Raw genomic sequence first — 12,399 nt, forward strand, 5'->3', positions numbered from 1 at the left:
CGTATTCTGCCAGTCAGTGTAGGCAACACTGAGCTAGATGGACTCAGCAACAGGCAGACTCCTATGCTTCCATTTAAAGGAGCCCTTTCTTCATGAGGACTAGGAACTTGCTTTGTTTTTAATTTTAAAAAGACCACAGCTCAGCCGTGGGGGGGGGGGGCATCTACTTTGCATGCAGAAGGCCCAGGGTTCAATCCCAAAGAAGGCCTAATCCAGTCCAGCCTCCTGTTCTGACAGTGGACACAGTGGTATTCTGAACCATCACTACCTTAGAGGCAGAGCCGAGCTAGTAGGCATCGGGAATAGTGGACGGAGGCCTGCCCCTCCCCAATGGGTGGCGGAAAGAGGGCTTTACTCCCCAGGCCAGGTCTTTGGGGGCGAGGGGAAACGCCCCCTTCCCCTCCCCATCTCACCCCCGTCCCGTCCCGGGAAACTCCAGGCCAGCTTTGCCGGGAGGCTGGTGGAGCCAGAGATTTGGGGCGGTGCTGCTTTGGCAAGGGAGGGGAGGAGGAGGAGAGGCGGCCGGGAAGGAGGGGTCGGGGTGGGGGGGAAAGAAAAAGTTTTGCTGGGACCGCCGCGGGCTCGCCCTTTCGCCCGGCGAGCGCTCTTGAAGGCGGAGAGCGCGCGAGAGGAGGCCGATGCGCGGACGCGGCATCTTTGGCGACATCACCCCCCAGCTGCAGCAGCAGCGACCGCGCCGTCGAAGAAGCGAGGAAGGGGGAGAAGAAGGAAGGCTCGGCGCGCGCTCCCGGGCGCAGGCGGAGGAGGAGGAGGAGGAGAACGACCCGAAGCTCTTGCTGCTCCGCGCGCTGCAAATGGGAGCCGGGAAGAGGGAGCGGAGGAGGTCGCTGGGCTCCCCCTCGACGGCGCGCCCCTCCGGCGGCTGCTTCTGCTGGGCGCTGCTCCTGGCCGCCGCGCTCCTGGGCGTAAGTGGCGCTGGATGGTGGTGGTGGGGCGCTTGGCCAAAGCGGATCGGTGCTGGGCGTCGGGGAGATCGGAGGTTGGAGCGGGAGGGGGGGCCGTCCGGAGATGCCTTCTCCTTTCTTCCTGCCCCCTTCCTTGCTCCTGGGTGGCTCCTGCCCCTCTCCGGCCGGCCCTGGGTGGGGTGCCCGCCTGCCTGCTCGCCTCCCGGGCGTCTAATTTTAAACGTGGGGCTGGGGAGGCTATTCATGGCGCGGCTGGCATCGGCGGGCTGGCCCAGGCCCGGCTCGGCCGGCCACCGGGCTCCGCCACGTCCCCGGTGGAGTTTGGACCATGCCCGGCTGGAGGGCGCGCGGCGGCGGCGGCTGCCAGGTGGAGAAATGCCGGCGTACCCGGGGCACTCTCCATCCTCCTCTTCTCCTGGCCCGGCTCTAAATTTAAATGCTGACGGGCTCCAGAGAGAGAGACAGGGAGACCCGTAAAAATAGCAGTCTTAAAATAAAATGGAAAAGTGTTCGGAGCTGCAGAAACTTGGCCGCGCTCTGCGAGGGGCGAAAATTGCGCCCGGATGGAGAGAGAGGGTGAAATTTGGAGAGGTGGGGAAGACCTGCCCATCTCTGTGGTGCCCCATTAGGGGGGATTTGCCCTGAAGTTGTGGGGTTCTGAGTGTTTACACACCACTGGTACCCCTCCCCAAACCACATTCCTTTAAGGGAGCCACGTCCAGCAAAATGGCGAGATCGCTGGGATCCCGTTTCTGCGCGCCGTGGGCGACTGGGTTTTGCTTCCTGGCGAGCGGAGAGACGAAAGGTGGCAGCCCGCTATGTGGTCTGTGGGCTTTTGAGCTGGGGCAGGGGTTTGAGGGGTCCGGCATTGGCGCCCCCTAGGCAGGTGTCTGATTGGAGGGGGGGGTCCTTCAGCGGCAACAGACGGCTCCTGAATTCAGCGCGTGGTTGTGGGAAGAAGTTGCTTTCTATTACTGAGTCAACGCCTTGATCCAACGCCTGTGTTGTCTGCACAGACTGGCAGAAACGGCTCTGTCCGGGTTTCAAATGTGGGGCATAACTGGAGGATGCTGTGTGCGGATTGAACCTGGAGCCTTATGGTGCCCTAGGGGACTGCATTGACCCATTTAGACACTGACCGGCAGCATCGATCCATTTAGACACTGACTGGCAGCAGCAGTGGCTCTCCCCAGGGTTTCAGGTAGGGGGAACAGCCCTGCCAGGAGATGGCAGGGAGATGGTCCACCACTGAGCTTGCCTCCTTTCCTCATTTGGGGTTTCCACGTCAGGCACCAAAATATTAATTTGGCTTTCCCAGCCAACCACACACCCCTCTCCTGACTCTGCCTCTCGCTGTGCCAGATTCCGCACTGATGCTGCTTTTAGAAGATGCTCCATTCCGAAGCCATGAGCTTTTGCCTCCCATGTTTAACCACCCGCCCCTTGGCAGCCAGGCTGCACTGTCCCAGCAGCCTCAGTTCCCCCTTACTTCAGCCTCCCAGCAAGCCCAGTACATTTCCGAGCACAATTCAAAGTGTCGGTGCTGACCTTTAAATGCATCGGCCCAGTATACCCGAAGGAGCGTCTCCACCCCCATCATTCAGCCCGGATCCTGAGGTCCAGCGCTGAGGGCCTTCTGCTGGTTCCCTCCCTGCGAGAAGCGAGGTTACAGGGAACCAGGCAGAGGGCCTTCTCGGTGGTGGCACCCACCCTGTGGAACGCCTTCCCATCAGATGTCAAGGAAATAAACAACTATCTGACATTTAGAAGACATCTGAAGGCAGCCCTGTTTAGGGAAGTTTTGGATGTTTGAAGTTTTATTCTGTTTTTAGTGTTCTGTTGGGAGCCGCCCAGAGTGGCTGGGGAAACCCATCCAGATGTGCGGTGTATAAATAATAAAATTATTATTATTATTATTACCCACCCTCTTGACCTGCTGCCTTCGCCATCAGGGGAGGGGGTGACTGGCAGGCCAGCCCGCTCTCCCCATGCTAGCCAGCCTGCCTTTCCACCCACACAGCCAGACCTCCGCACTATGCGCCGCTAACAATGGCCTGCTTTGTGCATGGTTCTCTGAGGGTTATGGGAAGAAAGAAGGGGGGGGAGGTCCACCACCAGCCACTCCTCGCCCTGGCTGGGCCCTTTTCCTGGAGGGCACATTCCTCGAGGCCTCCCCGTGGTATGGCCACACCCTTGGCAGAAGGTGCTGCCGCGCCACTATGTGCTATGCACACAGCCTGCTGGTGTGCAAAGGAGGGGGGCCAGCTGGGGACAGGGTTTGGGGTGGGGGAGAATGTGCCATGGCGTTTGGGCCAAGTCGAGGGAAGTGGGGGCAGCTTGGCGTGCCGGGCAGGGCTGTGGCATTCGGAAAGCCCCCCCGTTGGTTGCTCTGGAGCGATGGAAGGAGGAAGCCGCCTTGTATTGAGACAAGACAGCCGCTCCACCTGGTTCAGTAGTGCCTGCACTGGTTGGCAGCAGCTCTCCTTGGTTTAGGGCAACCCTGCCTGGAGACACCGGGGACCTTGCACATGTGAAGCAGGTCCTCTGCTGCTGTAAAACGAAACCAAGTTGCTAGTTCTCATGGTCGGATTTAACGAGAGGCTCAGGAAGCTGCCCTATAGTGAGCCAAAATGTTCCATCGCTGGCTGGCAGCAGCTCTCCAGGGTTTCAGACAAGGGGGCAGTGGAGAGATGCTGCCGGGGATTGAATTTGGGACCTTCTGCATGCCAAGCAGGTGCTCTCATGCTGAGCTTCAGCCCTTCTCTCAAACACAGGAACGGAGAAAGCTGCCTTATGCTGAGCCGGACTTTTCATCTGTCAGTATTGCCCACACTCTCCAGGGCTGCAGCGGGATTCCAGCCCACTGTGAAAATTTGAGATTCTAGTCCTCGTGGTTCTGCAAAAGGGCTGATTTAAATAAAAGCTGCCTTATTCGGAGTCAGACCATCGGCCCATCCCACTCAGTATTGTCTGCACTGACTGTTCGTGGGATTTCTCTTCCCATCTCTACATGGACGTGTTGCCAGGGATTGAACCCGGGGCCTTCTGCATGCCAAGCAGTTGTCCTACCACTGAGCTATGGCTGTTCCCCAAAGGCCTGCCTTCTGTCTCCTCTTCTCTCACCCCCAGTTTTTAGGGGTGCCCATCTGGGCTGGGGACTCTGGAGAGAAACAGCAGGTTGGGGGACACATGTCCTTTCCTTGGGGGGGCAGTTTCCTCCTCCTTCCCCCAATCCCCTCGGCCTGACCTCTTCCTGCACCCCACCCAACACACACACATGCCCTGGCTTGCTTTTGGTGGGGAACCTGGCTGGTTTGATTGTGGAATTTGCATGGGGGGGGCGGGGGGAAGAGGAATCCCTCATCCCAGGGTGGGATCCTGTTTGCGCTTCTGTGTGAAGTGGGGAAATGAAATACGAGGCATGGCGGAACTGTAAACAGGGCTCTAAATATAACCCATTTTTTGTGCCTGGGTTGGCGAAGCTGGGAACGCCCTCTTCCCCCCCCTCACCCCCCGGACTTTATTTGGGACTTGTCTCACTGGCAGGCAATCTCTCAGAAGTGCTGCGGGAACCCAGAATTTGCAAAGGCGGTGATGGTGCGGTTTCTGGCTGCAGAGATGGCTGCTTCAGAGGCATGCGCAAAGTGCCTTCTACCCCATAAACTCCAGGAACAACTCTTGTTCTTGAATCTTGCTTGCTGGTTTCCCAAAGGCATTTGGTTGTCTGCTGTGAGAACAGGAGGCTGGACTAGGTGGGCCATTGGCCTGATCCTGCGGGCCTCTCTGATTAGAGCCAGGGATTGAAATCAGCTAGGCGCATTTTGCACCTGGCTGTCGGCCACTTGCGACCAAGTGAAGATGCCTGGGCTCCAGGATCGTGCCTGACATCTCTTGCGATCTGGAGCTATGTGCCTGGGGATCCGTGGATCTTGCTTGCTTTTCACATGCTAGCAACACACCCCATAGAATTCTGTCTGTGATTTTTTTTAAATCTGCACAATCAGAACGAGATTCAGGGACCGAAATGTATTGGAAAATACGACTGGCCACCCAAAATAGCAAACTAGACAATTTGTTTTGGCAACTGTAACCCTAGTTTAGGAAGCCATTTGACACCTAGCTTCTATATCGTGAGTTTCTAACACTGGGTAGCATACAGATTTCAGACTTAGTGTCTCTTTCTGCCTGAGGGGTGACTCCCCAAAGAATGGTGGAGCTAGATTGTTAGTACACTTATTTTTTGGCTGGGTGGGGGAGTTTGGGGTGGGTTAAAGGTAGTCATGGAAGAAATGCTCCCAGGGTTGGGAAAAAGCTGTTCTCCAGAAACACAGGAAACCTCTTTATACTGAGTCAGACCTTTGGTCCATCAATCTCAGCATCTCCTACTCTGACTGGCAGCAGTGCCACAACATTTCAGGCAGAGAGTCCCTCCCAGCTTTGCCCAGAGAGATTGCTGGGGATTTTTTTTTTAATTATTATTATTATTATTATTATTATTATTATTATTATTATTATTATAAATATAAATATAATTTATATCCTGCCTCCCCAGCCAAAGCCGGGCTTAGAGCGGCTAACAACAATAAAAGTAACACAACATTCTAAAATCAATTCATTTTAAAATCAATTCAAAATCAAATTAATGGCAACCATTGGGCTAGAGTTCTGTGAAGATTACCAAAGGAGGGGCTCAGACTGCGCCTTGGCTAAAGGCCTGGTGGAACAGCTCTGTCTTGCAGGCCCTGCAGAAAGATGTCAAGTCCCGCAGGGCCCTGGTCTCTTGTGGCAGAGCGTTCCACCAGATTGGGGCCATAGCCGAAAAAGCCCGGGGCCTTCTGCATGCCCAGCAGGTGCTCTATCAACAAGCTGTGGCCATTCTTAATAAAGCACACTGGCAAGTGTGAACAGACACTCTTTTCTCATTCTATGACACTGCCTTTCCCGGTTGCTGATTTTATTTATTTTATAAAATGTATACACTGCTTTTACAAAATCGTTTTGCAGAAAATTGAGTCCCTGTGGGCTGGTGAGGCTTCAGTGATGGGGCATGTGCCTCTCTGGAAGCCAGTTCAGCTGTGCTGGTCAGTGGTGAATGGAATGCACTCTGCACAGGTTTTGGTGTGTTGGATTATATACTGTATTCACGGAGCGAGCCCTGCAGTTCAAAGTGGATTTGGAAACTGCCCCTTCCCTTGCTTTAAAGGAGACTTGCGTGTGTCCCACCTTGGTGCAGTGTAGCCTGAGCTGTGCCATCCCGCTTTGCTCTGACTTGGCGTGGGTCCCTTGGCAGATGGCTGCCCTGTTTCCAAACTTCTAGTCCCTGTGTCCTGACCTGACACCGTTCCGTGTCTCAGAGAGATCCGAATGAGATGGCTTGTGGCTGGTTAATTACGGAGGTTGTATGTACATATTTGAATCCTCGCATTTGAAGTTGTGGAAGTTGTGCCTTGAGGAAAAGCAGCTTGTAAAATCACCCAATGTTAGCTAGACTGGTGACTGGGAGTGGCCGCCGGGACCACATAACACCGGTCCTGAGAGATCTACATTGGCTCCCAGTGCATTTCCGAGCACAATTCAAAGTGTTGGTGCTGACCTTGAAAGCCCTAAATGGCCTCGGTCCTGTATACCTGAAGGAGCGTCTCCACCCCCATCGTTCAGCCCGGACACTGAGATCCAGCACCGAGGGCCTTCTGGCGGTTCCCTCATTGCGAGAAGTGAGGTTACAGGGAACCAGACAGGGCCTTCTCGGTATTGGCACCCGCCCTGTGGAACGCTCTCCCTTCAGATGCTAAGGAAATAAGCAGCTATCTTAGCTTTAAAAGACATCTGCAGGCAGCCCTGTTTAGGAAAGTTTTTAATATTTAATGCTGTATTGTTTTTAACACTCGATTGGAAGCCGCCCAGAGTGGCTGGGGGAACTCAGCAAGATGGGCGGGGTATAAATAATAAATTATTAGTATTGGTTGAATTCATAGCCCTTCCTTCCCTAGGAGCCCAAGGTGGCACACAAATCATACAGATTACAGTGGTACCTCGGGTTACATACGTTTCAGGTTACAGACTCTGCTAACCCAGAAATAGTACCTCAGGTTAAGAACTTTGCTTCAGGATGAGAACAGAAATTGTGCTCTGGCGGCATGGCGGCAGCAGGAAGCCCCATTACCTAAAGTGGTACCTCAGGTTAAGAACAGTTTCAGGTTAAGAACAGACCTCCAGAATGAATTAAGTTCTTAACCTGAGGTACCACTGTATAGCATTCAAGAAACCATCACAACTGAAACTTCCAAAAGCAGTTAACAGTTTTTTAAATCCTGAAAACAATTAAGCTTTTAAGAAGCACCCTTCCATCCAATGATCTTGAGGTTGCCAGGAGAGGTATTCTTCAACCGCCTCATGCCTGGATAAGCAGTAGTGTTTTCAGATTCCTCTGGGAAGTGAGCAATGATGGAGGCAAGTGGGCCATTGGCCAACTTCTGGAGGACCTCTTAGTTCAGGGCTGGGGGAGATCTGAGCCCTTCGGATTCCCTTATACTATGAACTCGCATTGTCCCAGCCCATTGGCTGTGCTGGCTGCTGAGGGTTAGAGTCTAGCAACACCTGGAGGCCCGCAAACTTCCCATCCCTGAACTAGACCATCCTTTGCCTTCACTGCCCACTAGCTACCACCATCACATCTCTGCCTTCTTTAAATGGTAAAACGTAAAGGGACCCTGGCCATTAGGTCCAGTTGTGACTGACTCTGGGTTTGCAGTGCTCATCTCGCTTTATCGGCTGAGGGAACCGGCGTACAGCTTCCGGGTCATGTGGCCGGCATGACTAAGCCGCTTCTGGCGAACCAGAGCAGCGCACAGAAACGCCGTTTACCTTCCCACTGGAGCAGTACCTATTTATCTACTTGCACTTTGACGTGCTTTTGAACTGCTAGGTTGGCAGGAGCAGGGACCGAGCAACGGGAGCTCACCCCCGTCACGGGGATTCGAGCCGCCGACCTTCTGATCGGCAAGTCCTAGGCTCTGTGGTTTAACCCACAGCGCCACCCGCGTCCCTTCTTTTAATGGAGGGGCAGGTAAATTCTGGTCATAGCTGCACCCCATCCTTCCCTTAGCGGTCAAGGTTCCTGCTTCAGTCCCTCTGTCACTGGACCAGACAGGCCTTGCCTTCTTGAGCAAGAGGGTCAGTTTAGGATCGCTGACTGCTTACAGTGTGTCTCAGTTCTCGAGGGATCCCAGCTTTGCACTCTCGTGTGGCAGATTTAAAGCACATTGTGGACCGTAAGGATTCTTGATTTTAAAAAGAAACCAGCCCTCTCCTTTGTTAGGAGTGACAAACTTTTATCGCGCTAGCCAAAGGCATCCTCCTCCTTTGTTAGAAAGCACTTGTCTCCTTGATTTCAGACATTCATTTGGTGCTAGCCTTCATGGAATAAAGCCTGATCTGTCACCAGGTCAATTGGGGAGGTCTATGCGGGTGGCGCTGTGGGTTAAACCACTGAGCCTAGGGCTTGCCAGTCGGAAGGTCGGCGGTTCGAATTCCCGTGACAGGGTGAGCTCCCGTTGCTCAGTCCCTGCTCTTGCCAACCTACCAGTTCAAAAGCATGTCAAAGTGCAAGTAGATAAATAGGTACCTCTCCGGCGGGAAGGTAAACGGCGTTTCCGTGCGCTGCTCTGGTTCGCCAGAAGCGGCTTAGTCATGCTGGCCACATGACCCGGATGTACACCGGCTCCCTCGGCCTATAGAGCGAGATGAGTACCGCAACCCCAGAGTCTGCCACGACTGGACCTAATGGTCAGGGGTCCCTTTACCTTTAGCTTACTGTCCTTCCAGGATATTTAAGCACCTGTCTAATTGTTTAGCTTTCTTACTTCTCTCTCTCTCTTTTTTTTAAAAGAGATCTCTACCCATTTTCTTTATGTGTGGAGATACAAGCGGGGGGGGGGGGGGGGATATTGAAGTTGTATTGTACACAATTAAATTTAATAGACTATCTGTCCTGGCTGTTGTGTGACTATTCCCCCACTTCTTTTGGCTCCCTCCCCTATTTCCAGCTCCAAGCCAACACCTCCCCCCTTCCCTAGGTGAAGCTGATCCACATGAGTTTCCCCGCAGGGATCCCCAAAAGATCCCCTGGAGAAGGAAGTTCTTGTTTGCTAGATGACTGTTAAAACACTTGTGGCTTTTTAGTCGAGAGAGCAGGATGGAGGCGCAGAAAATGATGGAGAAAACGGGCGAGGAAAAAGGTCTTCTCCCTCTCCCGTAACACACAATAACTCTGGGCTGCCCCACAAAGCTGAATGTTGGGAGATTCAGGAGAAAGAAATGCCCTCTTCACGCAACATATAGATGGACTATGGAACTCCCCTCCACAAGAGGCAGTAACAGGCACCAACTTTGATGGCTTTAAAAGAGGTTTGGGCAAAGTCACTGAGGAGGAAGGCTCTCCAGGACTACTGGCCAGGATGCCTATGACCTGCCTCTGCCACGAATAATAATAATAATAATAATAATAATAATAATAATAATAATATGTTTATACTCCGCCCATGTGGCTGGGTTTCCCCAGCCACTCTGGGCGGCTCCCAACAGAATATGAAAAACAGAATCAAACATTAAAAATATCCCTAAACAGGGCTGCCTTCAGATGTCTTCTAAAAGTCAGATACAGTGATACCTTGGGTTAAGAACTTAATTCGTTCTGGAGGTCCGTTCTTAACCTGAAACTGTTCTTAACCTGGGGTACCACTTTAGCTAATGGGGCCTCCCACTGCTGCTGCCCTGCCGCCACACGATTTCTGTTCTCATCCTGAAGCAAAGTTCTTAACCTGAGGTACTATTTCTGGGTTAGCAGAGTCTATAACCTGAAGCATCTGTAACCTGAAGCGTCTGTAACCCAAGGTACCACTGTAGTTGTTTATTTCCTTGACATCTGATAGGAGGGCGTTCAGCAGGGCAGGCGCCACCACCGAGAAGGCCCTCTGCCTGGTTCCCTGTAACCTTGCTTCTCGCAGGGAGGGAACCGCCAGAAGGCCCTCAGCGCTGGACCTCAGTGTCTGGGCTGAACGATGGGGGTGGAGATGTCCCTGAATATCAGTTGCTGGTAAAGTACAGGAGAGGAGAGGTCTCTTGTGCTCAGATCCTCCCTGCAGGTTTCTCGCGGGCCTTGGGTTGGAATTCCAGGCTAGCTGGGCCCTCCATTCCCCTGATCCAGCTGCCAGGCTCTTCTGAGGGTGCGGCTTTCGAAGGGAATGGGGTGGGCTCACAGTTTTGAGGCAGGTCTGGTATGGCCTTCTTAGCGCATTCTTCAGGGAGGCTGTGTGTGGCTTCTCTGCCTTTCCTGGGTGTGTGCCACCCCTTGAAGGGGTTAAACCGCACCGCCTTTCCTCCCCCCCACCCCCCACCCCTGCGGAAGAGGGCAAAGGGCACCAGCAGGAATGTCTGATAAGCCAGGTGGGGGCTGCAGGCAGCAGCGCCCATCAAAGGCTCCCAGGCTCTGGCGGGAGGGAGGTGGCAGAGAGCAGATCAGGCTGGGGAGGCTCAAAGGAATGAGAGGCGGGTCTTCCGCCTGCTGGCATGCAGGAAGCTGGCAGGGCTGGCTAGCCAGCATCCACGGCCTTGGAGGTATCAGGGCAATTTGTCCCCATGACATCAGAAGATTGCTGCTGGGTCACACCAGTGAGCTACCTCGTCGGGCATCCCGTTCTCACACTGCCCGACCAGATGCCCATTCAATGGGAAGCCCTCGGAGCGGGACCTGAGCGCAGCAGCCGCTCTCCCTTCCTGTGGTTTCCAGAAACTATGATTTGGAAGCATCTTTGCCTCCGACCGTCGAGGCAGAGCATGGCCAGTAGCCGCTGACAGTGTTATTACTGCCTAATCCTAGACAGCATCTTAAAAAGCAGAGACATCACCTTGCCAACAAAGGTCCATATAATAAAAGCTATGGTTTTCCCAGTAGTGATGTATGGAAGTGAGAGCTGGACCATAAAGAAGGCTGATCGCTGAAGAATTGATGCTTTTGAATTATGGTGCAGGAGGAGACTCTTGAGAGTCCCATGGACTGCAAGAAGATCCAACCTCTCCATTCTGAAGGAAATCAGCCCTGAGTGCTCACTGGAAGGACAGATCGTGAAGCCGAGGCTCCAAGACTTTGGCCACCTCATGAGAAGAGAAGTCTCCCTGGAAAAGACCCTGATGTTGGGCAAGATGGAGGGCACAAGGAGAAGGGGACGACAGAGAATGAGATGGTTGGACAGTGTTCTCAAAGCTACAAACATGAGTCTGACCAAACTGCAGGAGGCAGTGGAAGACAGGAGTGCCTGGGGTGCTGTGGTCCATGGGGACACGAAGAGTCGGACACGACTAAATGACAACAACAACTGTCCTCTTTTAAAGCCAGCTTGGTGGGCATCGCTGCCTCCAGTGGGAGGGAGTTCCGTAAGCACACAAGGAGAACCTGCTGGATCAAGCCCACCTGGTCAAGGAGGTGCCCCCTGAGCCTTCTCTGCTCAGGCAATCTCTCTTTCTCCCTCCCTCCCTCCATTCCCGGGGCCCCACCCTGCCATGAATTGCAGGGAGAATCCCTCAATCGCCTGCAAGCGTCTTGAGGGTATCCTGGCAGCGCTGGGCATAGGATCTCTAACCCGAACCCTCAGGGCGTAGGCAACATCTCTTGATGTCGACGGTCATGTTTGTGGCCTTTGTGTCTCCCCCCCCCCCACATCCCCTCCACCCCCAATCCTCTCCTTGCAGCAGCTGCTATTTTTGAGCCGGCCGTGACGGATAAATTAGGCACTGTTGCTCGGGAGAGGAATGTGCCCATTGCTGGTCCACAGCCCAAGCAGGGAATAGCCATGGGTCTTTAAAAGCTATTCACAGGCGGGGCGAGGGGGTGGGGGGAAAGGAGGTGAAGGCCGGCGGTGCCCTGAGGGAAGTCGGCGAGCCTCTGAGCATGTGCAGAGGGTGCACCGCCTCCTGGGACGAGCTGCCTTTGCACGCTGACCTGATGTTCCTGCGTTTGTGCAGAGTGCAGACCCCGGTGGTTTGCCTTGGGCACACCGGCCCCCTGATGCCCAAGAGGAGCCAGCTGCCCCCCTGCACGAGTTCATGTGCTCAAGGCGAATCACACATGCGAGGGGAGAATTGCTGTGGCACTTGGGTTCTGCTCTGTTGTTGTTTAGTCGTTTAGTCATGTCCGACTCTTCGTGACCCCCTGGACCAGAGCATGCCAGGCCCTCCTGTCTTCCACTGCCTCCCACAGTTGGGTCAAACTCATGCTGGTAGCTTCGAGAACACTGTCCCACCATCTCGTCCTCTGTTGTCCCCTTCTCCTTGTGCCCTCAATCTTTCCCAACATCAGGGTCTTTTCCAGGGAGACTTCTCTTCTCATGAGGTAGCCAAAGTATTGGAGCCTCAGCTTCAGGATCTGTCCTTCCAGTGAGCACTCAGGGCTGATTTCCTTAAGAATGGAGAGGTTTGA

General features: G+C 53.9%; 1 protein-coding gene across 1 annotated transcript in view; it reads left to right on the top strand.

The window, feature by feature from the left end:
- The first annotated feature begins 526 nt into the window (after positions 1-526).
- LOC114602823 (basement membrane-specific heparan sulfate proteoglycan core protein-like) overlaps positions 527-12,399 on the top strand; it is a 218,570-nt gene continuing 206,697 nt past the window's right edge. The window contains exon 1 of the mRNA XM_077930973.1: positions 527-926. Coding sequence (XP_077787099.1) covers positions 639-926 — 288 coding nt within the window. The 5' untranslated portion in view covers positions 527-638. The remainder of the gene's footprint in view (positions 927-12,399) is intronic.

The sequence above is a fragment of the Podarcis muralis genome, chromosome 7 (genome assembly GCF_964188315.1).
Source record: "Podarcis muralis chromosome 7, rPodMur119.hap1.1, whole genome shotgun sequence".
In the NCBI taxonomy this organism is placed as follows: domain Eukaryota; kingdom Metazoa; phylum Chordata; class Lepidosauria; order Squamata; family Lacertidae; genus Podarcis; species Podarcis muralis.